At 44.0% G+C, this 27,963-nt stretch overlaps 4 protein-coding genes across 5 annotated transcripts; 3 read left to right on the top strand and 1 right to left on the bottom strand.

Moving 5' to 3' along the window:
• The first annotated feature begins 153 nt into the window (after positions 1-153).
• Positions 154-6,209, top strand: badb (BCL2 associated agonist of cell death b). Its single transcript, XM_086197776.1, has 4 exons — positions 154-311; positions 1,017-1,186; positions 2,757-2,977; positions 3,100-6,209. The coding sequence occupies exons 2-4, from the start codon at positions 1,042-1,044 to the stop codon at positions 3,235-3,237; spliced, it is 504 nt and encodes a 167-aa protein (XP_086053902.1). The 5' UTR covers positions 154-311; positions 1,017-1,041; the 3' UTR covers positions 3,238-6,209.
• Positions 6,210-7,296: 1,087 nt separating this feature from the next.
• On the bottom strand, positions 7,297-10,535 carry LOC147238684 (uncharacterized). Its single transcript, XM_086197695.1, has 6 exons — positions 10,388-10,535; positions 9,658-9,940; positions 9,393-9,538; positions 9,123-9,262; positions 8,881-9,039; positions 7,297-8,796 (listed from the first exon to the last, which is right to left on the bottom strand). Exons 2-6 carry the CDS (start codon positions 9,897-9,899, stop codon positions 8,617-8,619), a joined length of 867 nt encoding a protein of 288 aa, XP_086053821.1. The 5' UTR covers positions 9,900-9,940; positions 10,388-10,535; the 3' UTR covers positions 7,297-8,616.
• A 22-nt stretch (positions 10,536-10,557) lies between these two features.
• majin (membrane anchored junction protein) lies at positions 10,558-21,135 on the top strand. Of its 2 annotated transcripts, none has more exons than XM_086197697.1 (10): positions 10,558-10,675; positions 10,886-10,993; positions 12,949-12,994; positions 13,506-13,581; positions 14,142-14,252; positions 14,412-14,440; positions 16,193-16,332; positions 18,949-19,012; positions 20,117-20,304; positions 20,481-21,135. In XM_086197697.1, exons 2-10 carry the CDS (start codon positions 10,893-10,895, stop codon positions 20,512-20,514), a joined length of 789 nt encoding a protein of 262 aa, XP_086053823.1. In that variant the 5' UTR covers positions 10,558-10,675; positions 10,886-10,892; the 3' UTR covers positions 20,515-21,135. The 2 variants fall into 2 exon arrangements, with proteins under 2 accessions (XP_086053823.1, XP_086053822.1); XM_086197696.1 differs by having other exon boundaries at positions 10,592-10,750.
• gpha2 (glycoprotein hormone subunit alpha 2) lies at positions 20,484-27,469 on the top strand. Its single transcript, XM_086197698.1, has 4 exons — positions 20,484-20,594; positions 25,804-25,936; positions 26,321-26,505; positions 26,591-27,469. The coding sequence occupies exons 2-4, from the start codon at positions 25,816-25,818 to the stop codon at positions 26,693-26,695; spliced, it is 411 nt and encodes a 136-aa protein (XP_086053824.1). The 5' UTR covers positions 20,484-20,594; positions 25,804-25,815; the 3' UTR covers positions 26,696-27,469.
• The last annotated feature ends 494 nt before the right edge of the window (positions 27,470-27,963 follow it).

Here is a 27,963-nt window from a genome sequence, read left to right as displayed (position 1 = left end):
AAGATGACCACTTTACATAAACCTGGCACCAACACCCCCCCCCCCCTCATTACTTGTGGCTATCAAAAGGCTTATTGCGCCTCTATACCCATCATTACGGTATAAAGGTAACCCAAACAAAGCCACAGCCCAGTCCTAGCTCGCAACAGTGACGTCAGCGCGCAGCGGCGGTGCAGTGACGCGCGGCGATTGGGTGAGCGCACAGCAAACTGTATTGTACACTAAAAAGACAAGACGCCGATAACAACAACAACAACAGCTGCTGGAGACACAGTCGCACTTTTTTGTGGCTCGATTTATTAAAAATTCGGGTAAGGAAACCTAACCGTTACCATCTAGTTTTACCGAAGTGGCTTGTTAACGTAGCCCCACATCAGCTTCCGCTCTGTAGGAAGTTTCTTTTGTCCTCTTCAGTCAACAACAAAACAAGGGAGTCCGTGTTTTGACCGGAGGATAAAAGGTGCTTTGGCTGGCCGTATAACGGTGAAAGGTGGTGAATTATATCAGATGGGGGTCTATGTTGTGGACAGAACTCCGCTATCTTCCGGGCTGTTACACAGTGAATACCTTTGAACTGGCTAATATCAGGGCAGCTAAGACAGAAAGATAACTAGCCTGCTGGGTGTGTTAGAGGGGCAGCGTCAAGGATATATGATGCCATTTTATGACTCTTGAATAATTAGTTAATGTTCAGCGTACACATTAAAGGGTAGCACACCATTCCTATAACCACTTTGATACCACTGACTGTTTCATTATGGAGATGTAATGTCTCAGTCTTCACATGTATGGGCAGCATGCCCCATGTCTGTGCTACTTACTCTACCGACCAGTTGACTTGTTCTATGCGTCAATAGTGTTAAGTGTGTGTATATATATATATATATATATATATATATATATATATATATATATATATATATATATTCCTTTATTGTTGCTGCTGTTGTGAAGTCATTTTGGATGTTTTCACTGTATCACTGTCAGTCTCTAACAAACACATTCTCCGTTTCAAGGCATCTACCTTCTTCAGATGTCGCGATGGCTGCAAACTTCACCATTTCCGACAGCGAGTCAGAACCCTCCGAGGAGGTAGAGGAAGGAGACAGCAACCGATCGTCTACTGAGCATGAGCAGCAGCTTACTCAAGGACACACCCTCAATATACCAGAGCTGAGAATGGCAGGTAGGGAACACCAGGGTCACTGGGGCCAGATGATGCCAAAATCTCCTTGAGCGGAATTAACAACCACCTAGTACAAATGCGGATCAGTGCCGTTCTTCATTCAGTTGTTGTTGTTTTTTTTAATGGGAGCTAAGATTTATTCAAAAGTGGTATTTTTTTTTTTAACAGCCATCTTTCATAAATGATTAGGACAAAGCACTCCTAGTTTGTGGTATTTCTGGACCAACTGTCAACAGTGTATGCGTGTCCAGGTTATTGGCATCAATCCTGGTGTGTTTTGTTATGAGATGATGAGATTTAACAGGACAGCCACTTATATTTTTAACCGGCTGGGTCACGGTACATGGGCCACCATAGGACTTAGTCAGAATACACTGCAATGGGAAATCATATGATACATATCGTTATATAACCGGCCAAATGTCTTCAAAAACTGCTTGCTGGGTACCACATAATTGTAGCTCCACAGCGTCACATTGAAAAAGCAAAGTACAAAGAAGCTTTTGTGTCATTAGTGAAAGATGCTCTTGCTCGGTCCTGTTAAACGCTCCAACGCAGGGCTGCTGGTTGTCATGGATGATAGCGTTAATCTCTTCATTTTTATTTGGACAAAATTTAAAAAGGGGAAAAAAAAACAAACAACAACTTTATATTACTGTGTTGTCACTTTCTTGGAAGTGGCTGATATCAGGACCACAGCGAGCTTTTCTTTGACTTGTGGCATTTTCTTTAAGATGATCTGTTCGGGTTTGCCATCTTCCAAAATTACAATCCATCACACCGTATTTCTTGATTGCTAGAGAGTTGTTGAATGACTCTGCAGCATCCGTCATTGCGAGCTTAATGTCTGCCACTCTTTTCAGGACAGTGTCTCTCCGTTATGCAGCCCCCTTGGCAAACTAGACCCTGACTTAACACTGATTTAAAAAAAAAAACACAAAAACCAACAACAATTTTTCGATGAATTGCCAAGAAAAAAAACCAAAAAAAACTATAATTTTTGTTTTCAGACCAAAAAATATATTTCTGCTAATCCTGCGTCATCAGTTTCCTTGGACCTGCTGAAATTATTTTCCACTTTTTATTTTCACTCTTCTTGGATTTGGCTCCTTTTTTTAAAAAAAATATTCATCATCTGCCAAAGACTTTAACCTATCAGTCGCTTAATGGGGTGGGTGGGCAGAAAATGAATTGAGTATTCACTTCACTGTTGACTGTTGTTAAGCTTTTAAAAAGATCCTGAAGGATTTCTCTGCTTTTTTAGGTTTTGTGACAGTAAACTGAATTTCTTGGCTTCTAGATTAAGTCAGATGGCACCAACAACGTGATGATGTCACCTGGACATTTTTTTCATCTGTTTTCTGATTAATTTACAGATTTTTATCTAATTCAAAATAATAAGTTATCATCTGATATTTATCACTTGACTGCAATGTGTTTTTGCTTGTTTTAATTATTATTATTCAAATTTAAGCAACAAAACCTCTGCTCTCTCTCTTCATTTATATTCATTTAGATGTGCTTCTGTGTAAAATCGCTCACCTCTCACACCCTTCCGTCTTCCATGCAGCGATGGGTCGACTCCGGCTGAACTCGGAGTCCCATGCTTCCACTGTCTCCAGAGACGAGGAGCTCCAGGCCAGGGGGGAGGATGAGGCAGGTACACCCACAGAAGGGGCTCCATTCAGGGGACGGTCCAAGTCAGCTCCGCCTGCCCTCTGGGCTGCCAAGAAATATGGCCAGCAGCTCCGAAGGATGAGCGACGAGTTTGACAGCCTTTTAGACAAAGGGGTGAGGAATCCAGTTATGTCATCCAGCATTATTAAATGATAGAAACTAAACATTTCGTAATGTGGCAATGAATAAATTCCTCACGCTATTGTTTGTCCATTTTTTTAAAAAAAATTTTGCAGGAAATGAAGAGGTTAAAGAATGCTGGGACGACCAGACAGATGCCCCACTCTAAAACCTGGTGGAGCTACCTCTTCAGTCACCAGGAGATGGAGGGAGAGAATAACCACCACGAAAACCACACTCACCGCACTGAGTAGGCACTGAAAGAGAGGATGGAGTGACACAAGGCGGAAATGACGGCGAGATGCTGGAAATGAGACGACAAGAACACACAGAGAGAGATTGGATCGGATAAGAACAACGTGACCGGGTGGAGATGAAGACAAAGGTTTGATCAAAAAATACAAAGAGAGAGGGACGCAGTCCCATTCAAGTCTTTTTTGTATGTCATTGGTTAACTATTTAAATTTTTTGTATTTGTCATGGTTGTCATGTAAACAATATTGTTGGGAGGCTGACGCTGAAATGGTTCAAATCAGACAGGGACGAGGACGGACTGTGTGGACCCCGTGACCCCATGTTGTCTCTCATATCAACACTATGCAACAGACAGTCGAGGGAGGTATAAATGTTTTGAAGTCACACACCAGACTACAGAGTGGCGCTGGAATGGGTTTGAAAACCCATAAATAAGTCAGCATTGTTCGACATCTGGTTCCCTCATCTTAAAGCCAGCGGGTTTTTGGTTTAATGCCCATCATAAGATCTGTGGCTAACATTGGCTTCACATTTCATTTCATTCTACGGAATAAGATGGCGCCATGTTTTATTTGTTGAGATTATCTTACCAAACAAAACATGCTACTCTCACACAAAAAAAAAAAAAAAAATCACCAGTCTTTTCTGCAATAATCCGAAAACCAGTGTAAAACCTCATTGGCTTCTGGTTGAGGGAACTCACAGCAATGCTAACTTCCAGGTTCGCCCACAAAATCCTCATCATCTTCCCCTGGGCGCTTCGTGAGAAGCCATCTTGAATTCTGTTTGAATCTTCTTCCTCTCTCTCCTCAACCGCTTTAGGAAATCACCACCGTTGGTTGTATGACCTGCACCTGCTTGTGTGGTGATCCCAATAATCGTTAGCCAAAATAATCAGCAGGCTACATAGGAGAGAGCCACTCTTGCATCTTAAATAATGAAGGAGGATTCTTTTATTCAGAAATCAAGTTGGCCTTTAATCCAGCTTCCCGTTCACACACGAGCCAATAACAGTTGAGCAACTGTACCCGAATATCGTTAACTGCTTTATAATTCAAAATTTATCGAAAGAACAATCTTGTACACGGACAATCTCTGATGATGCAGAAATAATATCTTTTGTAAAACTTCAGGGTTAGATTATATCTCAAAGTGACATTTAACATAAAAGCACAAACCCATAAGAATCTATCTTTTTAAAGCCTTGGATGAGCAAAAAAAAATAAATAAATAAAAAAAAATTATAGAACAGACTTTGGAATTTTTACGTGTAAATATTTTGTTAATATTTTATCAAATGACGGTTTGAGGTTACAAGCAATGTGGTTTAGGCATTTTTATTTGACGAGTTTGGACAACCTAGCAATAGGCAGTGTACAATCCATGGCTGTTGTGGTAAATGTTGTGGCATGAAGAAAGTGGATTTTTATCCGCATTAAATCGTACCCAGAGGGTTTTCTACTAGTGTTAACACTAGGTTGCAGTTTATGTATTATATTCAGGCTTTCAGTTTTCCACTGACTACATAAGGAGAACTGTTTAATTCTAAGAAAGTAAGACCAGCACTCCTACTCCTCTTGGAAAATATAAGACTCTTTGTGATTTGTTTATCCATATGTGATTATTGAAAATGGTAATGGGTTTGTTCTACTACTGTCTTATTCTCTCAACTTAAGTTGTGAAGCGTTCAGGTGGGCAGGCCAGTGGCCTGCAATAGTACAGAGCCCTGGAGGGGCCATAATAGAGAGAAGAGAAAAAAAAAAACTTTTTTTTGTGGGCATTGATAGAAAAAAACCCCAAAAACCTTTACTTTGAGCCTTGAGATAAAACGTATTCCTGCAGCTTAATTAATTTGTGACCGCAAGATGGTTCAAAAACACAAGATGTCTAAATTGAGGGAGCAAGTAATATCTTACTGCTTCAAAATAACTGAACTAAGGGAACAAACTATCTTCTGACCCCAAAATAAATAGATTTAGGGGTACGTTGCGGCCTCACAATTGCTAAATTGAGAGAACAAGGTATATCTTATGGCCTCAAAACATACAAATGAAGGGAACATGTTATATCTCATGGACTCGTAACAACCCCCTCCCCTCCCCTCCCCTTCTGTCTGTCCCCACAATTTTTTTCTTGGCAACTCCAGGCCTCCGCACGATAGTCTTGAAACTGTTTGTTCTGTCTCTGTTCATATCTTCCCCAAATCAAATGTGAGAAACCAAGACAATCCGACTCACCCACCGCGTGTTTGTCAGTACATGTACCACCATTGACTGGGCGAGATGAACTGAGTTCCCTAGCACAAGGGCAACAAATGAAAACTACAGATTCAAATTGAAAACTCTTCAATGCTAAAAAAGAAGTGACTGCCACTATTTTATATCAGTGTTTAAATAACTAACTGTGCAGACATTTATAGACAATAGAGATTTTTGACCCAAAGAGTACCGTTGTATCAGCTGGCAAAGATCTAACCACGGTGTCGAGAGCTTGGGGCCAGATGTGAATGCTTTACTCTCTCTGGAAAGAACTGAACTGCCTTGAACATGCTCTGAACGTGCTGGCGCTCGTGACGTTACACTGCATAGCCAGCATGACCGCCTTAAAAATATGACGACTCTCCATCACATACAACGCTCAAGAAAAAGCTTGTGGAGATGTATTTACTGCCACAACTGGTAGGAAATAGCAGGGCTCGTTGTTGGTTTGAAAATACAGAAGTCATGCAACCCATCGTGGTTTGACCGCTAAACATTTGTGGCTACGATTACAGGTCAGAGGAAAAAAAACAAAAACAAACCTAACTGGGCACCTGTACTTTTGAAACCACCCTTGGTATTACTTGAATCTGGAGATGTGTGTGGAGAAAATCTTAATATTTCCTTTTTTTGATAGTTTTTGTAAATGTATTTTCTCTAAGGCTGTGAAACTTCTGGTGTATGCTGTCCTGAATAAATCATTTTAAAAATGGTTTGAAAGCCAGCGTTTTCCTTCACAATCTTAACAGCACAGACGACAACTTTAATTTTAAAATTTGGAAACATCTTGAGGGAGGTGAGGAAGTGTCCAGCAGGAAGAAAGAAAAAAAAAAAAGGTGTTTTACCATATTAAATAATGAGCAACTGAGGTAGCAGCAACAGGAGATGGATAGTGTTAAACTGCTCAATACAAAAAAATAGGAATTAAAACAGTAAAGGTCATTAGCAAAAAGTACAGAATAAAAATATAAGATATCAACTTCGAAAAACTTTTTTGTAAAATATACTATAAAACCTGGTTTAAAAACATTATATATATATATATATATATATATATATATATATAATATTTTTATTTAATTTTATTTATGGAGAAATGGAGAGACAATTACCGTCTGAAGTGGGAAAGACTCTGACAGCAGAGCCCCTTTCACACTGCACCAAAAACGCGGATGAACACGGGTGTTTCCGGCACTCTGAAAGGGTCGACTCGGAATTTCGACCCGGGTGTTTAACGGCTCCCCTCGACTCTGCTCGACTCACCTGCAGTGTGAAGAAGGCATCCCGCGTTGTCTCGGGTTTCCCGCGACACGACCCGTTGACGTGGATCTACCTTCCTGTCGCATTCTGATTGTCACTGTGCCGCTTGTCAGGCTGTTATTGTGGAAGCTCCGGGAAAAAATAAATAAAATCGGGCTGCGAAAGCTGCTAACTCATCTCACTCGTCGAGTTTGTATGCTTTGCAGAAGAGACAAAATTGAAACGCACGCAGCGACAACGCTAAGGTTCGACTGGACGACGACCATGCTGTCGTTTGTTTACCTCGCAGTGTTCCGGCGCAGTTTTATGTGTAATGATGACGTCAGTGCGATGACGTACGAGAGCGAAAAACACAGGCACGCAGTCTATGCAGCGTTTAGACCCGCGACTGCTGAATGCTGAGCAAACGTGGGTACAAAAGGGGTATTAGTAGAGAAGATGGTCAGAGCTGAGAAAGTAGTTCCACTGTCAAATCAATACACCATCGAACTTATGTTGAAACATTTATTTTCGATACAAATGTTGCAAAATGTGCTTCTAAAGGAATCCAAAAGTTGGAACTTATTGACTCCGGGAAGCAGAAAGTGTCAGTTATATCTTTTCAGCATGGACCTCATGGAGACCGATACCCTAACAACAACAAAAACAAAGCCCCTTTCACACTGCACCAAAAATGCGGGTCAACACGGGGGTTTTGGGCAATCTGAAAGGGTTGACTGTCAACTGACTCACCAAGCGACCCGGGTGTTTAGCGGCTCGGCTCGGCTCTGCTGGGCTCGCCTGCAGTGTGAAAAAGGCAACCCGTGTTGTCTCAGGTTTCACGTGAACTTGTTTTGTCACTGTGCCGCCTGTCAGGCTGTCACTGTGGAAGCTCGAGGAAAAAAAACTAAATAAATAATTAAAAAAAACTTGGCTGGGCTGCGCAGCGAGAGCTGCTCACTCATCTCTCAATAAAGTTTTGGCCTCTGCCATAAGATCCGTTTTCTTGATGTCCCCGAGACTCTGTTTCACTCCTTTTTTCTAACAATTAACGTGTATGATCTCACGTAAATTAATCTCTGCTTGGGAACTCCCACCTACCGGGGAACCCTAACGTGAACTGCGCAAGCACGACCGCGTTTATCAACAACTTGTATGGTGATCTTGCAAACCTTTTTTATCGATCATGGCAGCGCACTGGCAAGATTGTGAAGTGCGCGAGCCGCTCGCCTTTCGAGGTGAAGAGATCCGGCGTCAGATTTCTGGAACCGTACGGGACACGGTGATTCATGGGAGCATCACCGGCATTTTAAGACGGGGAGCACTTTTAAGTGTAATGATGACGTTGCCAGCGCGATGACGTACCGGAGAGAAAAACACAGGCACGCAGCGGGACGTCAGGCACGCAGCGGGACGTCAGGCACGCAGCGGGACGTCAGGCACGCAGCGGGACGTCAGGCACGCAGCGGGACGTCAGGCACGCAGCGGGACGTCAGGCACGCAGCGGGACGTCAGGCACGCAGCGGGACGTCAGGCACGCGTCTGCTGGAAGCTTGAATGCGCCCTAATGCCGAGCAAACGTGGGTCCAAAAACCCGCCTTGACATGCGTTTTTCAGTGTGAAAAGGATTATAATACTAGAAAATGATCTTGAGAGTATGTAAACAGACATTTTGGTTCTCCGTAGGCTTCAAGCTGTGTTATTTCTAGCGATGGACACCTTTTTGAATATAGTATTATTTTAAGCACAGGAGTATGTATGAGTTTATTTGTTCATTGTCGGATTATTCGCTTCCTTCCCCACAACTACATTTCTGCCACAATTGAAGAAAAACAGTGCAAAGGCAAATTGGAAGACACCGTGTGTGTCACTGGTGGTCTATCAAACCACCTCTGAGGGGTCAAAACAGTACTTGCGTCCACAGTCCAGGGATGACAGTCTGTTCATGTCTGCGTCACTCAAGGTGAAGTCAAAAATCTTGGCGTTTTCCTTTATTCTGTCTGGATTGGATGATTTAGGGAGCACTGGGATGCCCTGCTGTACCGCCCAGCGCAGCAGCACCTGCAAGGGAAACAAAAATACTTTGCTTAGCGTTCAAAAGCGAGGGCACGAAAACAAATGAATCTATCGTGTTTTGGGTTTAACCTGAGCAGGCGTGCGTTCGCAGTTCTTCGCCACCTCTATGACCAAAGGGTCAGTGAGCAGCTTTCCTGTCCCCAAGGAGGAGTAGGCTTGGAAACACACTTTGTACTCTTTACACACTCTCCTCAGCTCGGCCTGACACAGGCAGGGGTGGAATTCTACCTGAGAGAAAGAAAATAACACAAATTAATTGTGTGAATGACATTTTCTCACCTTTCCTTCTCCTGTGGCCAGCATTACTGTACCTGCAGCACAGCAGGAGGGACCTTACAGCTCTGCATCAGCTCTCTCATATGCATCAGCGTGTAGTTGGACACTCCTATGGCCTTTAGCTTCCCCTGAGCGTGCAGCTCCTCAAGTGCAGCCCAACTCTTAGCTCTGTTGCCTGGATCCATATTTATTCGATGGTAACTCAAGTACAGTGTAGGAGGAATGTGAGAAGACTGGACAATTGTATCTCTTCAGTTATTTATTTATTTATTTATTTTTGAGTGCATGGTTACCCAATTCCTTACCTGGGTTGCGTTGGTCAGTCACGGAGAGTCGCTGTGTGCCAGGCCAGTGGATTAAGAAGAGGTCAATGTAACCCATCCCAAGCTGAGACAAGCTGTGGAGGGCTCCCTCCATGGCTTTCTCACCCTGATCTTTTGGGCCCAGTTTACTGTATGAGGGAGGGGAAAGGAACAGACAGTCTGACAGAGAAAACACATCACTGCAATGTAGTAAGACATCTTATCATCCAGCTGTGAAGATGGCCAGTGTGTCGATAGAAGGACACACCTGGTTATGAAGACATCCTCTCTGGTCAAATTATATTTGGGTAGCAGCTTCCTGAGAGCATTGCCCAAGATAGCCTCGTTGCGGTAGACAGCAGCACTGTCAAAGGCCCGGTAACCACACGCCAGGGAAGCGTCCACAGCATTGTAGACATCCTCAGGACCACACAGTTTGTAAGTCCCTAGACCCAGAAGTGGCATGTGTTCCCCCGTATTGAGGAGGGTAGATGGGGTGGAAGAGGACATCTGAGCGGAGAAGTTCTTATTTCCAATTTGGATTTTTTTCTCTGTCAACAGGGAAACATAAATAGTTCTGGAACGAGTACTTGAGGACATGCGGATGGGTTTCGCAGGTTTTCCAGGCACTGGAGCTCACGTCAGTAAAGAGAAAGGACCTATTGTATGCTCATTACAGTGTAGCAACTGAGACAGAAGGGTGCCTGGAATTACAAGTACAGTGTTCCAATACTGAAAAGTTTCATTACATTTAGGAGTACAACGTTGCAGTGTTAGCATGTAACACGATGGCCTTGTAACGCTAGCATGCAGCTTTAGCTGTAGGGGCACTCTTATAGTAAATATCTTTATATCTTGAAGCCGTGTAACGTTTAAAATCTTGATGTAACTATTAGGGATACTGTGCTCGTACAAAGATGCCACTGCTGACAAGCTAATCGCTACATCACGTTGTTTTGTAACACCGGACTATAAAAAAAAATAGCTTGTCATTTTACCTTCAATATGAGTTCTTTCAGCAGATTTGAAGGGGAGTTGCAAAAAAAAAAGAGGCAACGATGGGAAGTGTAACAACACGTAAACGTGTACTTTGTAGCTTGTTCACGGACGTTTGTAGTGTGGTCAGCTGACAGTCATGTGACAGATCCTGCCGCCTCCCACCGTTACCATAGCGACACCTGCTCCGACGCCGCTGAGTGGATGGGGATTTGTCCAATAGAAAAAGGTTAAACGAAGGCGGGAAATCGTCCTGTTACTGAATAATGACGTGCGTCAACTGAATGGATGTGAGTACCGCGAGAATACCTCAAATTCAAGTTATACTGCAGTAAAATCAAAGTTTATCCTGCGTTTGTGTCCAAGTAAGTAGCTTAAGTTAACCTGCAATGTTTTTGTTTTTTTAATTATTTTAACCATGAACCCACCATTCTGGAAGCCCTTAAATATGTTTATTGTCTTTTTCTCTTTTTCCATTTATATTTTATTTACCACTTTAGCTTAGCCATGCCGCTGCAGGCCTCCTCCTTCCCGTTCCCTGAAACTCGCTACTTCAAAGCAGGTAGTTTCATCTACAAGTCCAGGATAAGGGGAGGCAGCAGCATCAGGCAAGATACACGCCATTATTGTTTTCCCGTGGACTTGTATATTGTTCATTTAATCAGTGTATGATGATAATATTCAGAGAATACATTCATAAATAGATGTAAGAAAGTCAAATTAAGTTGAATTTATTTGTTACAGATAACCACAAGAGGATATTCACCTCCCTGTTCTTTAAATATTTTTAAGATTTATTTTTTTGTGTGGAATCCATGCCTTACAAAAGAACATTACAGCGAAACCGACACACTTTTGGGTGACAGAAAAATAATGAGCATCCACATATTTATGAATATATAGTTTGCATTATACATTAATTGGGCTTTCTTATAATGAGAGATGCTTCTAACATTTTAGCCACCCGTATTTATAGATATAAGAGGGGCAGAATATTAATAACAAAACTGGAGAACTTAAAAGCTCAGGCAAAGTAGAATTACTGGCATAGCTGTTGAATTGAATTAAATTTCACTGCACAAGCCAGTATTATTTGCTTGCACATAATTATGCTCATATTATGCTGAAATTGATTGCTTGAGTAACCTGTAGATGCGACTGCTGGAAGCTCCATGTTGTTATTGTTGCCGTCCTTCTCCTTCCGGCCTTCTCATGTCCCCGTCTGTCCATCAGTCTCTCCTCTTTCTCTCTCTCTTTATCTCTGTTCCTCTCTTTCCTTCTGTATTTCTGTCTTTTTCCATCATCTATGTTCGTCTCTGCCCCTGCTCCCCTGCTCTCTTTCCCCCCCCAACCGGTCAAAGCAGACGTCCGTCCCCACTGATCCTGGATCTGCTCCACGTTCCTGCCTGTTAAAAGGAAGGTTTTGGTCGCCGCTGTTGCAGGATGTGCTTGCTGATGGAGAACTGTTGGGTGGAGGTTCATTGAAGGAGTGTGGGACTGGACCTGCTCTACTAGTAAAGAGTCATGAGAGAACTTTGGTTGTGTTTTGGTGCTACACAAATAAAACTGACTTGACAGTTGTAATGACCAGTGAGTGTACCTATCTGAATATGAGAGGATATGGCTGACCAGTTACAAACTCAACATTAGGGTGGGACCGATATATCGGTCAGCCATTACTGGCTTATTACAGGTATATTGTATTGGTGTATAATTTTTATGATAAATGCCAAAATAGGTAACCTTCTTTTATAGCCCATAAAAAGCTGAAAACAACGACTACGGTGATTTTAAAATATTATAACATGCTGTGTCCAGCGGAGGGCGCTCCAGTGCCTTTTTTGGGGGGGATGGGACCTTTACTAAAATGGTCACCTTTTACAGTGTTAGATATTTGTTAATCGACTAGGTTATTTGTTTAAGCTCTAAAATCAGCGCCGTTATCGGACTCGAAACTCATCCCCGTTGGGTCATCCTTAATATCAGTCAAACCAAGCTTGACGTTCATGCGAAGCAGCGGTGACCGCTCCAAACACACGCAGGCGAGAAAAGTCTCCAACCCCTCCTCGTTCCTCCTTAGTATCCGTTTTTTCAAAGTGTAGCAAAATCTCAAAAGCAGTGGGGGAATATGTCTGAGCTTTAGGCTAGACAGGAATAGATCATTTTCCTCTTTTAACTCATTCTTTGTCACGTGTAATGGCGACTGTTACATGTATTGATGTGTGCTCCAGAGGGTTTGCCTTCACACGTTGATGTGATTTGAGCAAGAAAATCCCAACAGCATCCGTGGGCTTTTATCAAGGACAGAATTTAACTTGAAAGCCTTTGTAACTTAAGAAAAACCTTTGATCTGAAACACGACGAATGTTGATGCTGGAGACTTAGCAGCATCCCCACTTCTTATCTGCCTTATCTTTTGATGTTTGAGCTCGATTGTCAAATCCTTTTAATGCCAGTACTGCATCAGAAAGTATTATCTAATCGACTGTAGGACATCTTACACTGCTATGACACTGTAACGACCCTAATGTGTTGTGAACGTGTATTCAATGTATTTCCTCAGTGGGATCGGCATGATCGGACAGAGCTGCTTGAATCAGGAGATGGAGGTAAGTTTAGATGCAGCAGCGACAGCCATCACACCTATTCAACATGTTGCCATGGTAACCCTCAGCCCATTGCATCATGCTCAACACTTCACTATGGTAACATTTCCACGATAATCTTCAACACATTGGCCAGGGTGACAGCCAACACGTTGCCGTGGTTACGCTTCGCCCGTCATGTAGCGTTTCAGTTTTGGCCATGGTAACCTCTCACAAGTCATCATGGTAATGCTCAACATATCGCCATGGTAACGCTCAGCACATCACCGTGGTAGTACTCGACACGTTCTGATAGTAACGCTTATAACGGTGCCATGGTAACAGGCATGTTGGATGATACAATAGTGACCTCCAGACTGTTACACGGCCTGCTGAGTACCACCATGGGGATGCGTTGAGAGTAAACCATGGTGAGCACAGAAAAAGTCAAATAAATAGGGATTCCTGGCATTTTGGATCGATTGCGTGGCGTCATCATTTCATGCTCTTCAACTCTTTTCTCCGCTGCTTTCAGGAAATTATCCGAACTGTTCTTGGCAACCTGGACAGCTTCCAGCCCTTCTCGAGTACACACTTCAATGTCTTCCCGTGTATCCTTAATTCAGTCGCTCATCAAGTGTATTTCGCTGCTCTTTATCCCTCATCGTACCTCCAACCTTTGTTGATGTCACACCTGGGCTCCAGCTCATGTAGATGAGGGGAGGACGATAAAGGGGTAGTTCCGATTGTTTGGAGTAGGGTTGCATGTGACCGCCATCCGTTAACCCAAACGACCTTACTTTAAATCCTGTAGCTGCCGCGGCTGTCTGCTTTCTCTGTGCAGAAGACTCACTGATAGAAATCTACTGATGGTAGGACCCTTACAAGTACGAGTACTACATTTATTCAAGCTACCATAAGGATGTTACTGTGTAACTTTTACACGTGCAGTTGTCCAGTTTTCTCCAGCAGCAGCCCATTGTACTTTAAATCTTCTTACCTCGTGTGTGTGTTCTTCACAAGGCTCATACGTCAGTCTCACACTCTCCCGGTATTTTTTTTTTTTTTTTAATCTTTACTTGTTTTAATTACTTTGCGTACTGGGATTGGTTGTAAATTGTGTTCACTAACGAGAGGTTTAGCTGTATTTTATTAACTGCAGCCAAACCAGATAAGAGGCGGTGGAAGGGAGCGTCTAACGTGATGTGCCGGCACAATGAGGGCAAGCTCAGAGCTTACCCTTTTATTCTTAGCCTCTACCTGGAGAGGAACATGCAAAATGGTGAGATTTGAATGAGTCCAAATGTGCAATACGTGCTGTGGATATACAAATGTCTGGGATAGGCTCCAGCAAACTTTACCGCCTTTTTTTTTTCTTTTTTTTCTTTTTTTTCCCCCCAGCGTTGTGACGTCTCAGACAGATGTCATTCTCTTATTTCAGGGAACCGGGCCCAGGAGAAGCTAAGCCCAGTGAGTTCATCTTCAGTTGCAACTCATTACAGAAAGAGCGATTGTCAACATCGTCGTTGAAATCCGACTCTCAAACTGTGTGGTCTCATCTGCTGTCTAATATATATATTTTTTTAAATGTAGAATATGTTTTGATTCACACCTTTATTGCATCTTGTTACATGCTTGTATATCCTACCTGTCAAGTTTAGACACGCCATCTGATTCAGTGTTTTTTTATTTATTTGCACTACTTTCTACATTGTAGGTACATACTGAGGGCATCAAACCTATGAAGCGAGACACATGGAATTGTGTCTTATGAGCTTCATGACGTCATCACCTGAAATGGTTCCCACCTCACAGGTTCGCCTTGTCAGGGTTCATTTGTGGAAGTTCCTGCCTTCTTAAAGGGGTTGGGAGCATCAGTTGTGTTGTGAAGTCAGGTTGGTGCACAGCTGACAGCTCTTTTTGACAACTGGTAGAATTCAAATCATGGCAAGAACCAATCAGCTAAGGAAAGAGAAACGACAGTCCATCATGACTTTAAGACCTGAAGGTCAGTCAGTCCGGAAAACTGCCAAACTTTGAATGTGTCCTCAAGTGCAGTCGCTAAAACCATCAAGCGCTACGATGAAACTGGTTCCCATGAGGACCCCCCAGGAGAGAAAGACCAAGAGTCTCCTCTGCTGCTGAGGATGGGTTCATCTGAGTCGCCAGCATCAGAAATCACAAGTCAACAGCACCTCAGGTTAGAGCTCAGATTAATGCCACACAGAGTTCTAGTAGCAGACACGTCTCTACGTCAACTGTTCAGAGGAGACGGCGCCAATCAGGCCTTGATGGTCGAAAGGCTGCTAAGAAACCTCTCCTGAGGAAAAGCAACAAGCAGAGATTTGTTTGGGCCAAGAAACACAAGGAATGGACAGCAGACCAGTGGAAGTCTGTGCTTTGATCTGCTGAGTCCAAACTAGATCTTTGGTTCCACCTATCGTGTCTTTGTGAGACAGAAAAGGGGAACGGATGGTCTCTACATGCATGGTTCCTGCTGTGAAGCATGGAGGAGGAGGTGTGATGGTGGGGGGGGGGGGGGCTTTGCTGGTGACACTGTTGGGCATTCATTCAAAGTTGAAGGCAAACTGAACCAGCATGGCTACCACAGCGTCCTGCAGCGACACGCCATCCCATCCGGTTTACGTTTAGTTGGAGCATCATTGATTTTTCAACCAGGACAGTGACCTCAAACACACCTCCAGTCAGTGTGAGGGCTGTTTGACCTAGAAGGAGAGTGATGGAGGGCTGCGCCTGATGACCTGGCCTCCACGGTCACCTGACCTCAACCCAGTCTAGATGTTTGGGATGAGATGGACCGCAGTGTGAAGGCAAAAGAACCAACAAGTGCTCAGCATCTCTGGGAACTCCCTCAAGACTGTTGGAGAACCATTTCAGGTGACGACCTCATGACGCTCATCAAGAGAACGCCAAGAGTGAGCAGAGCGGGAATCAAAGCAAAGGGTGGCTATTTTGGAGAATCTGAAATAGAAAACATGTTTGGAGTAATTTTACACTTTCTTGATTACTCCATAATTCCATATGTGTTCCTTCATAGTACTGATGCCTTCAGTGGGAACCTACCATGTAGAAAGTTACGAAAATAAAGAAAAAACATTGAATGAGAAGGTCTGTCTAAACTTTGGACTAGCAGTGTATATTGTCTCTAAGTCTAAAATAGCTGGAGGCCGAAATAGTGGAGGTGTCATGTGTATTTTGTAGGAGAAACGAGCGACAAAGCGCCACCCCTCTTTCGCCGAGCCCCACTCAAAGCGTCATAAGAGCAAGTCACCACTAGAGGAGGCTATACTAACGGACAAAATCAAGGGCCTGAAATCCGAAAGCAGACCATTCCTGGATGGGTGAGTACCACTTGTGGCCATCAAATACAAATTCACATTTAACTGCAAGAAAATGTGAATTTGTATTTATTTTTCCACTAAAATCGGGAATACATTTTTAGAAAGTACAACATGAAGTTTCATCTTTCTTTTTCAAAGGCGGACCTGAACATGAGAGCTCAGGTGTCTTTCTACTTGATCAATAACTTGTGTGCTTGAACGCGGCACCTCCTCAACAGAAATTTCTAGCGAACATCAAAGCTGGAGTCGTTCCTCTCCCTGTCATGTCACGTCAACTGTCTTACCTGTCCTAACTTGTAACTTTAAATCTGCCATTCCTAAAAAAAAAAAATTTACTCAAGGAATAGGACGGGACAGGGTTTTCACTGTCAAGGGTCTGAATGTGGACAGGAATGTTTTTTTGCGGGAGTGGGATAAGGCAAAAGTACAAATTCGCTCCCGTCGTCCTCAAGTGCCTTCTTGCACCTCGTGAAGCGGAACGACCGTGGTTATCCGTCAGATTGACTCGCAGAGCTTTCATTCCTGCGCGTCTGATGAATATTGCGTTTCGGGAGTGGTGATGTTGTGCCGCTGAAGATGATCGGAGCAACAGGTGGAAGCGTGGCTTGTTCATTCACGTTGGCGCAGAGATGAAAATAATTGTTCTTATTCATGGACATCCACTCTGACGACTTTGACTGGCGCGCACTCACTCACACACACACACACACACACACACACACACACGCTCCAGTGATTCTTGTGGTTATGAAACAGACAAGAAGCTTGCAGGCGCCACCTCAATCACTCTGCCAGTCGGATCAGTGGGGCGAGAGGTATCAAACGAAACGCACACGCACGAACAAGGTCCTCTCCCCCTGTTCAGTTTGTGTTTGACTTGAATCAACAGAACGGAGTCCTTTTATTTTTTTATTTTATTTTTTGAAGTTGGTCAATGAAGTTGATGCATCTGTGATGCACAAGCTGTGTAAACATCCTGGGAACGGGAGCAGCAGCAGGGCCTCGAGCACCGTGCAGGAAATCACGGTTCATTCGGCAGTTGTCAGCGAATTGTGTTAACCACGTTGACCGTCGCGCGCGTGCGCGTGTGTGTGTGTGTGTGTGTTCTTGTTCTTGCTGTGCTCCATATCGAGGACTGGAATACGTATTTAGCCAACAGAGTGAGGACATTTTCGGAAAGTGAGGACATTTTAGCCGGTCCTCGCATCTTCAAAGGGCCGTTTGAAGGTCAAGACTTGGTTTTAGGGTCAAGGTTAGAATTAGGCTCTGGTTAGGTTTAGGGTCAAGGTCAGGGTCAGGCAGTCAGTTGAGATGGTCAGGTTTAGGGTGAGGGGCTAGGGAATGGATTGCATCAAAGAAAGTCCTCACAAAGATATAAGTACAAGGACGTGTGTGTGAGCGAGAGGGAAAAATTAAAAATTAAGTGTTGACAAATAAAGTAAGAGTACTTCAGAGATACTTCTAGAATATTTGAGGAGGAATTTAAATGGGTTTTTTTTTATTATCCTTTTCAGGATTTTAAGAATTATTCATACTGGTGGATTTCATGGGGATTTTTCTCCTCCATCAGGATGCCAGGAATCCCGGTAGCGATTGAGAAGAGTGCATTCAAATATGTCGATAGGCTGGAATGTAACATTTGTCATGTTTTTTTTTTTTCAACTGCGGTCCACACGACAGGCCAAGTGACAGGAAGTAATTTGAGGTCTGTCTCGTCAGGGTAAACCTACCGAGAGTTTCACCTCAGCGGTAACTTTCATTGGACTCTAACCCTTTCTCCTTAGCGTTCTCCGTGTTTGTCCCGCCTCAACACAAACACGGCTCATCTATGAGCTGAAAGATGGGCTAAAACCAGTGAAATGCTGGGCTTAAACCCTAAAGAGATCCATGTCCATTAAAGCTGGGACTTCTCTGCCTTGTGTGAGTCGTGATATTGGGCCCTAACCTGCTCAGGAGCCAGAGACTCGATCAGCACAGATTTCACAACTGATTGCTCATCGCGAGTTGTCAAAAACCGACCGTGTCTCACCGAATGTAACATCCGTGCAGCTTTCTCCCCTGCACCTCACTGCAACGCGTGTAATCCGTTCTCCTCGCCGACCAAGTTGTCATTCTATCCTTCCTGTTTTCCAAAATCAAAGCGGCGGGGTCAATCCGCTCGCCATTTAAGCCGGAACCTCACGGTGACGGATGACAGTCAGCTACTGGAACAATAAAGAACGCTTCAACTGTTGGGCCCTTTTCAACTTAAACGATGGCCGTTTCTGTTCCAAGGCTGCTATCGTCGCTACATTTTTGATCATCTGCGCTTCTGTTAATCTCACTTGGGACGCGCCGTAATAGATTTGGACCTCAGGTTCTACAGCTAAGTCGGAAACACAATGCCACATTTCCAGGCACGAATATTTACCAACGTGTAACGTACACATCTCCAGCTCCTTTCATATGTCTCACCATTGCAGCCGTAAGAGGTGGAGTAACTTGACGAGAAGGCCCACTGCTCGCTTGGTCAAATTCCTACGAGCTGTATCTTTAAGCCACGCTGTCTAAATACGGATAAACCAACAAGTCATTTTTGATAAATATGTTAATCAAGTGATGTCCAACTAACCGCAGGACGCACATGGACGAGCCACGTGCCAAGGGAGAAGTCATCGGAGAGCCAGCACGTGATGACAAGGTGACTCTTTTCATTCATTCAGCTCAGCCTGCTACTCGGCACGTTTGTGGCTGACTCTTCTTCTTTTTCTTTTTTTTTTCTACTTTTACTGGTTCATGTTCGACGATGAAGCCTTCGCCCACCTTTGTTAAAAACGAACTGACGGCGCTCGTCCATGTCCTAACGCTCACTTCCTCTCGACCTCATATCTAAACGCACACATAGCACCTCCGTCTTTGTTGCAGCCCTAGGCTAACATTAGCGCAGACAGGTAGGATAACAAGTGTGATTAAGGATAATAATAACATTACCTCAGACACACATTGGGCATGTTGCTGTGTAATTGTGTGGATGTGGAAGTGTTCCTGGTGAGGTGGTTCAGTTTGAGTGGCAACAAAGTCCCAAAATTATACTTCTCGCCTGCTCCCAACGCTTGTCCACTGGGAACGTTCTCTACCACTTTGGCCCCTGCGCTTTTGTTTGATGTGGAAAAAATAATGAACGCGAATTATGCCAGCCCGTTGAGAAACAAGGCCCAAGGAGGAGCCATGACATGGCAACGAGCTGTAATCCTATGTGAGTTTTACACCGAACACAAATTAATTTTTGCACGGCAGTCATACAGTTACTGTAGCGAGATTTAGTACTTGAAGTATAAAGTCACAAGTGAAGCAATAGGAACACACACAAAGCCGGCCTACAGGATGACGGGGTGATTATTAGGTTTGTCACGGTACCAGCACACTGTGGGTATTTTTAAATAAACACTTAATTTATGTGCGTGGGAGTAAAATTAGACGAGCTGGTCCACCTCGATTGAGGTGTTGTTCGCTGACAAACTATTCAGTTCATGGCGGCGGTGTCACTTTTTAAGCGGCGGCAGTTTTGTTGCAGCCCCCATCTTCAGTTCAGGACTAATAGGACCTTGAGTATCAGCTCGCCGCATTTTCATAAATGCTGCAACAACTCGGATCGAAGCATCAGTCATTCCGTTGAGCAGAGCAAACAGTCGCGCTTTCAACACAGAGTTTATCCGTCATAGATACGACGTCGAAATTCATCATCAAATACGCGTGGGTTTTTTGTTTTTTGGTTTGTTTTTAATTGCTCCATCCTATCCCGTAGCGAGAGACGAAACGATTCGATGAACCCCGAGAGAGAACAGGTGAAGACAAGTTTAGGGAAAGACCAGGGGAAGTTCGTGTTGGGACAACGGAGAACGTGCAAGAGGATGAAGGCGATGAAGAGGGAGATGAAGTGGAACTCGTCCCTGAATCACCTCCGAGGCATGGCTTTCTGACTCGACTGGCCAGGTTGGTGGAACTGCGATATCCCTGGGAAACGTCTGTCCAAACAGGCTTCAGCTCATAAAAAGCAACTCCACATAGACAAAACACACCAAACAAACCCAAAAACATAGAGCAGGGGTAAGCAAGGAGGCTGTGTTGTCATGGAGATGAAAATGAACCCTTGTTTTTTCTTTCCACAGACACGTTTTCTCCTTGTTCCCCAGAGACGTCTGAGAGGCGTGGCAGAGACACAGGGCTCCGCTGGGTGGTCGCAGTTCTGCTCCGAGCACAAAAAGTTTTGCCGTGAACAAAAGGTGATTTGTCTCCCTCAGTGAATGACATATGATCCATTGTTAGCGGTTTATATACGGTTCTCCCATTGCTTCCAACAGTTCTTATACCTTTGATTTTGCGTTGATTGTCAAATTGTTATTCCGATTTTTCTCAACCAAATAAATAACACCCTTTCTCTCTCCGCTGTGTGACTGAAGAGCAGCTATGCCGAGATTAAAGCTGAAATGCGGGGGATCGACCTGACACTTGAAGAATTCAACTACTAGCGTTAGCATGCGTAGCTTCAAAATGCTTTGGAGACGAATCGGATTTAGGGACAGAAAAAAAGAAATCGTAATTTTTTTTTTAGTGCACGAATGGAGTTCGGTGATAAGTACAAGGATTTTGGAGAAACGGCGCCAAAATTGCATCACGAAACCCTGGAGAGAGATACTCACATTTATGCTCAAAGCGGCATTTTTTCGATTTATCTCGACTTTTCTGCTTAATTTCCAACATTTCAAATTTCTTTCCGACATGCGAAATATAGTAAAAAAATATATTCCTCCTCTATTTTTTATTTTTTTTTAACCCTTCCAATCTTCTGGTCCCAGGTATCGGTTCAGCGGAAGACATTCCATAGCTTTACTCTGGTAATTGGTGTAGACAATGCAGACTCTCTTAATATTTCCACTCATCTTTGTAAGTGTGTGTGTGTGTGTGTGTGTGTGTGCGGGCGCGCACCTTGAGCTTCAGTGTAAATCATCTTGTGGAAACTCCACTTTCCTCCTGTCAATCTTAATTATTCTATTTGCCCTTGACGCTTCATGATGAAGGGAAGCGTTTTAGGATGCGCGCATGCACGAGTTTGACCACAAACACACCAATGGTGTTTATTTAATCATTCGTGTAAAGGGATGTGTGTCTGCACGCGCCCAGGCACTGTGTGTGTGTGTGTTTACACACGGGTATAAATGGGTCAACTGGACTGATACATCATCTTAGAAACAGGAAAACTTTGCCTAATCCTCTCCTTAAATTGTCATCCAGCCCAAAAAAATACACTCGTGTTTACCTTACACATGCACAAAATACACTTAATAATACTCTCACGTGTATAAATACACCAAGATACACTACAGGGAAGTTTGCACACACGTCATGTCATCTCATGTACACGCTGATCTTAAAATAACAGGACAGAAGTGGAAGTGAACACACTAATAAAAGTCAGACGCCACGGTTTCCAAGGCAGCCGGGAGCAACAGGGCCACTACGTGATACAAACATCAGTCACCCCACTGAGTCACACGAGAGAAATGTGTGTGTGTGTGTGTGTGTGTGTGTGTGTGTGTGTGTGTGTGTGTGTGTGTGTGTGTGGAGTATTAGTGTACCCCGGTTAATAAAGTTCATTCACTACTACCCCCCCCCCCCCCCCCCACTGATGAGGTACTGTGGGCCATTTCAGCCTCTCTCTCTCTCTCTCTCTCTCTCTCTCTCTCTCTCTCTCTCTCTCTCTGCGGTTGACATGGAATCACATAAAACACACCATGTGGCCGTCCATGCAACTTAGCATCAACAGACTAATAGTTTTGTGTGTGTATAGGTGGGAGTTTAGATGATGATGTCACACATTCCGTTTTCCATTGACATAACAAGATGGGGAATGTTTGGGGTAGAGGGGCCATAAGATGATAATTGTGTTTTCCTTAGAAGGTGCTTGTGTGTGTGTGTGTGTGTGTGTGTGTGTGTGTGTGTGTGTGTGTGTGTGTGTGTGTGTGTGTGCGTGTGTGTGTGTGTGTGTGTGTGTGTGTGTGTGTGTGTGTGTGTGTTTGCACGCATGTACCAAGTCCAACAACGGCCGCAGTGATACGTTGTACAATTTTAAAGTTACTCATCGTGGGTATTAATTGGGAGACAGGCGTTTATTTAGACGTCGTCTAATCTTGATAAAGAACGCCGCAGAACATGAAGTCTGTTCGAACCGCCAGACACATAAACGTGCGGTTTGACAGAACGTTCTTCCGTCAGGAGGGAACCAGAACCAACCTATCTGAAGTATAGTTCAGTGAGTCGATTGTCCACATGCTGCTTAAAGCCATGCTCCTGCTTCTTAAAGCCATGCTCAACATCAGCGGGATAACAGTGGCGAGAAGGGCTTTAGTCATGACAGCTGACCGCGTTCTCTTACAAGACGAGCAAAAACCGTCTGAAAACAAACAGTGAGAAACTCAAGCTCCTCCTCCTCCTCCCTGGTCCCGCCCCACCTTCTGAGTGACTGGAAGAGATTGGCTCTTTTACTCTTAAACAGTTTCTTGTAAAGACCCATCGCAAGTGAACAAAGGACAGATACTTTGAGGTTCTTGGCGACATTTCTAAAGAGCTAAAACGTATGAGTAGAAACTGGGGCGGTCATCAGGCACCGCGTGACCCTCCTGACCGTTTCAATGAAGTGCAGCGCTTTTCTCTGCTGCGTAAACTACGCAGAACCTCTCAAAAGGTTATTAAAAGCATTTCTTTACGCGGCTGGGAGGACATCCTCTGCTGAGGATGAAGAGAAACAGCATCGCTGAGAGTGACCACACACACACACACACACACACACACACACACACACACACCCGCTGTATCTTCTGACCTGACCCTGCCCTTCCTCCTGCAGCCTCAAATGGAAATCCCAGACAGCTGTGTGTTAGGTCTCCATTTCACTTCAGTTGGACTGCGTCTCAACTTGAGGCCTAGAATATTAGTTTTTGTGTGCTTTCATTCCTTTACGTTTGTGTGTGTGAGCGCGTGCCCGCGCGCGCGTGTGTGTGTGTGTGTTCTTACTATTGTGGCGGTGCGTTGATGGAAAACCTATCTAGTTTTCCTCTGTGTCACAACGGTGCCCCTAAAGGTTTATAACAGAGAGGGAACAGAAGAAGAGGGACAGCGATAGGAGCACACAAAGGGAGAAAGACCGCTTCGCTATTTTTATCGTGAAATTCCCATGTTTTGTTGAGTAAGCAGTTCTGGAGAGAGGGGGACCTGCTTGAAAGGAGGGATTCACGCTTTCTAATTGTGGGCGTGTCCACAACTATAAATGCCTTTGCTCTTACCTGTGGTACTTACATTGCTGCATGAGGCTCACAGACACACACACACACCTGTAGGTCCTCACACCTGCCCTGCGCTCATCCAGACTCGACAAGCTGCACCCTTCGTTACGTCCACAGGTAAGACGGAACCCTCTCTGAATCCCATTTTATCCTGATGCCTCTTCCTTTCCTAGGTTTTAAATTTATTTTTTTTTAATTGTTTTTGTAAAATAGACTTTAAAACCTGCATTTAATATGAACCGGAACACACGTCCATGCTTTCATCCATAGCTTTATTTAAATTGTACGTATTTGATTTACTTTTTCTTTTCTTTTTTTTTTAACAAATCGCACGCCTCAGAGGTCACGTGACACATTTTTATCTGAATTTTTTTTTTTTTTTATATATATATAACAAAGGTAAAAACCTTTTTTTTTAAAAATCCCCTGTCAGAACATACGGTATTCTTTTATTGAGGGTTTTTACGCCAACGGCTTGGACCGATACAAACTCATCACGGTTTATAAAAATAGAATCAAATGCTGCATTTGTTCATCCAATATCTGTCAATCACGCAAATTTCTTTGTCGCGAAGAGACAAGTTTAACCTGTGTTTTTCACTGAAGTCGCCCCGCCAGGAAGCACACGATCACACTTGGCTCCGTAAATGTTGTTTTACACTATTGCACGTTGTTATATGCTGAAGCCCCTGAATTCAAATGTGTGTTCTATTTTGAAAGTTTTCTTTGCTTGTTTGTTTTTTTTAACTATCCACGAACGATTCATTTTGAAGTAGGTTTTCACAAAATATACAGCGACAAAGTCTCATCTTCATATCAGTGGCTCCAAATTTAAGTTCTGCTACGATGACACTTCGTTTTCGGGGATTTAGGGAAGTCGGTCTTACGCTGTTTTGCTCTCATCATCAGTGATGGTCACCTAAAGCAACGGGATTTTGTCTGAAGGTGTAACGGGCTTCTGTGTTTGTATGTAGGCGGTCTTATCTTTCCCAAAGCGCCCTCCCACTTTCACCGTCACCATGGAGACGTACAGTGTAGGACAGCCCACTTTCCTCAGGGACAAACCGAACCTTCGGGCGTGGAAACCTCATATAAGAGGAAAATATGGTGCAGTTCCCAGCCCAACCAGCTGGCATGGCGTTAATGTCCTTGCGCGAGCACACACACACACACACACACACACACCAGTTCATACCAGTAGTGTTAATGGTGTCCCCTGGGTCATTCTTCCAACGCTGTAGCAGTGATTCCCACGTGGGAAGGAAGTGGATCTGGAAAGTGCTGCCATTTTAGAGGGCAAGGGTCAGCATCACCAAATTCCCAGGAAAACATGACTTTATTATTTACACATGTGCTGCAGTGCGAGATTGAGGGGGAGCGCGTGACTACATACCGTCGATGTCAACTGAACGTCGGCCCTTCAGGCGCAAAACATAAAACCTGAACATCTTTTACGTCTAAAGTCATTTACAGCGTCTCATTCTGGGATCGCCGTCAGACGGAGTGGGTCTGTGCCTCCCAGAGACCTTTTCTGGTACAAACAGTAATCCAATCAGGGCTCCTGGCCCTCACGGGGAGCAAAGATCGGTCCAAAACGTGGCACGTTAATTCACGAGTCCCTCAAACTGAGGTTAGGTTTGGGTTGGGGTTTGGCATCCATTGGTAAGAGTTAGGATTAGGATTGAGTTCCATATGAATGGAAGTCAGTGGAACGTCCTAATAAGGATACCTGCACCAACCTGCGGACGTGTGAAGGTAGATTGAAAGGATAAAGAGGGCGTTGTTTTTATTCCCGTGAGCTGCTCCTCAGCTGAGTGACACAGGCGGATGAGTAGGACGGGAAATCCCCCTGCTGGATGAAGGAGGCGCTCTTGGGCAACGTTTTGAAATCAGAAAATTCAGACGGAGACGATCGGCTCAGAATAAGTTTAGAAACTCAGTCTCAGCTTCTGTTGTTTCTTAGACTCCCAGAAGCAAATCAAGAGATCTGTTTTACAAAGTGAATATCAATCCATTTGAGTCTTTATAGACAAGAAACAATCACATCACCTCCCTTTGATGTCCTGTCTCAATTCATACTTTCTTTTTTTTTTTAATATATCAAGTTTTTCCCGGGATTGAGTTTCTTTTGCCCTCTGTTTGGACTCTCTAGGCTGCCATCCAGATGTCGTTGTGCACGACCTCCCGCCTCTGCCTGCTGATCCTGTCAGTGACGTCACTGCTGCTGCTTTTCTCTCCGATTGGCTGGAGCTATGAAAGCCTCACTCCTGGGTGTCACCTCTATCGTGAGTTCCGTTCATACACGCGGCATCGCACCTCACTCGCCGAGCCTCCGAGAACATTTGAACAATGAATGTTTGGAAGAAAATAGAAATAAAACATAAAAGAAGACGCCACATTCAGTCTTTCACTTGGTTTTTATGGGTAATGTGGTTCTTAAAACTACAAATTTATTGTTAATATTTCAAATCCTGCAGATGCGTTACATGAAAAGGATGAGGCCAAGTCTGAGCGTTTTCTAGTTATGCTGTCAACAGCCGTTCATCAAATGACACACAAATGAAAAGTTTTTCGTGGTCAAAGGTTAAAGGTCAGGGTCCCCGTCACCTTAAAGGTACGTGACATCCGTCACGCTGGCTCATCCCTCTGTCCTCTCTTTCCACTTCAAGCTTTCAACGTGACGATCCGCAGCGACCGGCGGGGCACGTGCAAAGGCACCCACCTGGTCTACGCCTGCGTCGGCTACTGCGAGTCCAGCGCCTTCCCGTCCAGATATTCCGTGCTGGTGGCCTCAAACTTCACCCACAACATCACTTCGGCCTCACGGTGCTGCACCATCACCAAGGACGCCAAGGTGAGGCGGAGAACGTGAGGGATGATGTGATGTACCGCGAGAGCGGCAGCGGTTTTAAACAAACGCGATCTCTGGTCTCTCGCAGGTCAAAGTTCGCCTGGAGTGCCCTCGAGGCCGTCACCATGACGAAATACAGATCCTGACAGCCAAGGCGTGTCGTTGCGACATGTGCCGCAAGTCTCGCTACTGACGCATTCAGACCCTCTGCTCCGTATCACGACGAGCAGGAGAACCACGCTAACCATGTCTGCCCAGCTGTTCGGATGTTAGTTTATTTTCAGCGACGCACCAGGAACTTCATTTTCTGTCCATGTTGTTTGGAATGTTAAAAAAAAAAAAAAAAAATCACTTGAACCAGGAAAAAATTCAGCTTTCTTTTCATTTGTTTTACACGACCGTACGCATTTAAAGAATGAACTGGAACATGACATTTAAAGTAGAAGTCAGTTCAAACCTGCACTTCCTCAATAACAGTTTTGTTTTGTGTGGGTGTGTGCAGGGTTGGCGTGACTGTGCGAGGGAGCCTTTTTTTAAGAAACAGGATCGATCCACGTTTGTGTTTGGACTTCAAAAATTCAAGTAATCTTGAAACACTTTACACATTTATTGATTTTCTCCCAGCAGAAAAATGCTAAAATGATTTAGAGCATCGCATCGTATACTCGGCTACGAAAGCGGTGCTGGTCTTAAAGGTACAGTACAATCAAACAAAGACAACAAGGTTCATATTCTGTAAGAATTATTCAACGAGTTAACCAAACATGATAAACAAAAATTCATACTTCGCAATAACCACTAAACACGGACAAGAGACAAAAGAATGTACAAATTAATTTATATTTATGAATTGAATTTAAGGACATTTTGTTTATAACATCTAAGGATGAAACCAAAGAATGTTAGAAATGTCGGTGAAATGAGAAGAATGCACTGTATATCTTGCAAATAAATTTCTATTCTGCAACTCGAATGTGTGGAGCGTTTTGTTGCCTGTCGAAATCCATCCATTTTCTATACCGCTTATCCGGTAAGGGTTGTGGGTGGGGGGGTGGAGCCTATCCCAGCTGACGTTGGACGAGAGGCGGGGTTCACCCTGGACGGGTCGCCAGTCTGTCGTAGGGCCACCAGGAGCAATAAGAGGTTCAGTATCTTGCTCAAGGACACTTGGACATGGTCAAGGCGGGGATCGAACCAGCGACCCTTCCTCTGCTAGACGGCCACTCTACCTCGGAGCCATACCGCCCCCTCCTGACAAAAATATTTCACCCCCCAAAAAAAAAATCTACTTCCTGTTTTTTTTCTGGAATTTTCAAAAATGTCCTGGGTTGAAGCTAAGTGCTAGCTAGCAAGGTGCCCCTGCTAAAATGTAGCTTTGTACTTTTTTTTTCTTGTGGAGAAGAATTATTCAAACCAGTCATTTAAAAACAGAACTTCCATTGTCTACTTTTCAAAGCAGAA

This window comes from Aulostomus chinensis, chromosome 24 (assembly GCF_037954235.1).
Source record: "Aulostomus chinensis isolate RoL2024-O1b breed Wild chromosome 24, RoL_Achi_v1.0, whole genome shotgun sequence".
Lineage (NCBI taxonomy): Eukaryota > Metazoa > Chordata > Actinopteri > Syngnathiformes > Aulostomidae > Aulostomus > Aulostomus chinensis.
Note: the sequence above shows the minus strand (reverse complement) of the source record. Positions and strands in the feature narration are given on the sequence as shown.

Coding starts and splice junctions, on each gene's coding strand:
- gpha2 (XM_086197698.1), top strand. CDS start 25,816: ATGTCGTTGTGCACGACCTCCCGCCTCTGCCTGCTGATCCTGTCAGTG. Junction 25,937..26,320: donor TCCTGGGTGTCACCTCTATC/GTGAGTTCCGTT, acceptor TTCCACTTCAAG/CTTTCAACGTGACGATCCGC. Junction 26,506..26,590: donor CCATCACCAAGGACGCCAAG/GTGAGGCGGAGA, acceptor GGTCTCTCGCAG/GTCAAAGTTCGCCTGGAGTG.
- badb (XM_086197776.1), top strand. CDS start 1,042: ATGGCTGCAAACTTCACCATTTCCGACAGCGAGTCAGAACCCTCCGAG. Junction 1,187..2,756: donor ACCAGAGCTGAGAATGGCAG/GTAGGGAACACC, acceptor TCTTCCATGCAG/CGATGGGTCGACTCCGGCTG. Junction 2,978..3,099: donor ACAGCCTTTTAGACAAAGGG/GTGAGGAATCCA, acceptor AAAATTTTGCAG/GAAATGAAGAGGTTAAAGAA.
- majin (XM_086197697.1), top strand. CDS start 10,893: ATGCCGCTGCAGGCCTCCTCCTTCCCGTTCCCTGAAACTCGCTACTTC. Junction 10,994..12,948: donor AGGGGAGGCAGCAGCATCAG/GCAAGATACACG, acceptor GTATTTCCTCAG/TGGGATCGGCATGATCGGAC. Junction 12,995..13,505: donor GCTTGAATCAGGAGATGGAG/GTAAGTTTAGAT, acceptor CGCTGCTTTCAG/GAAATTATCCGAACTGTTCT.
- LOC147238684 (XM_086197695.1), bottom strand. CDS start 9,899: ATGTCCTCTTCCACCCCATCTACCCTCCTCAATACGGGGGAACACATG. Junction 9,263..9,392: donor GACTGACCAACGCAACCCAG/GTAAGGAATTGG, acceptor ATATGGATCCAG/GCAACAGAGCTAAGAGTTGG. Junction 9,040..9,122: donor TCCCTCCTGCTGTGCTGCAG/GTACAGTAATGC, acceptor TCTTTCTCTCAG/GTAGAATTCCACCCCTGCCT.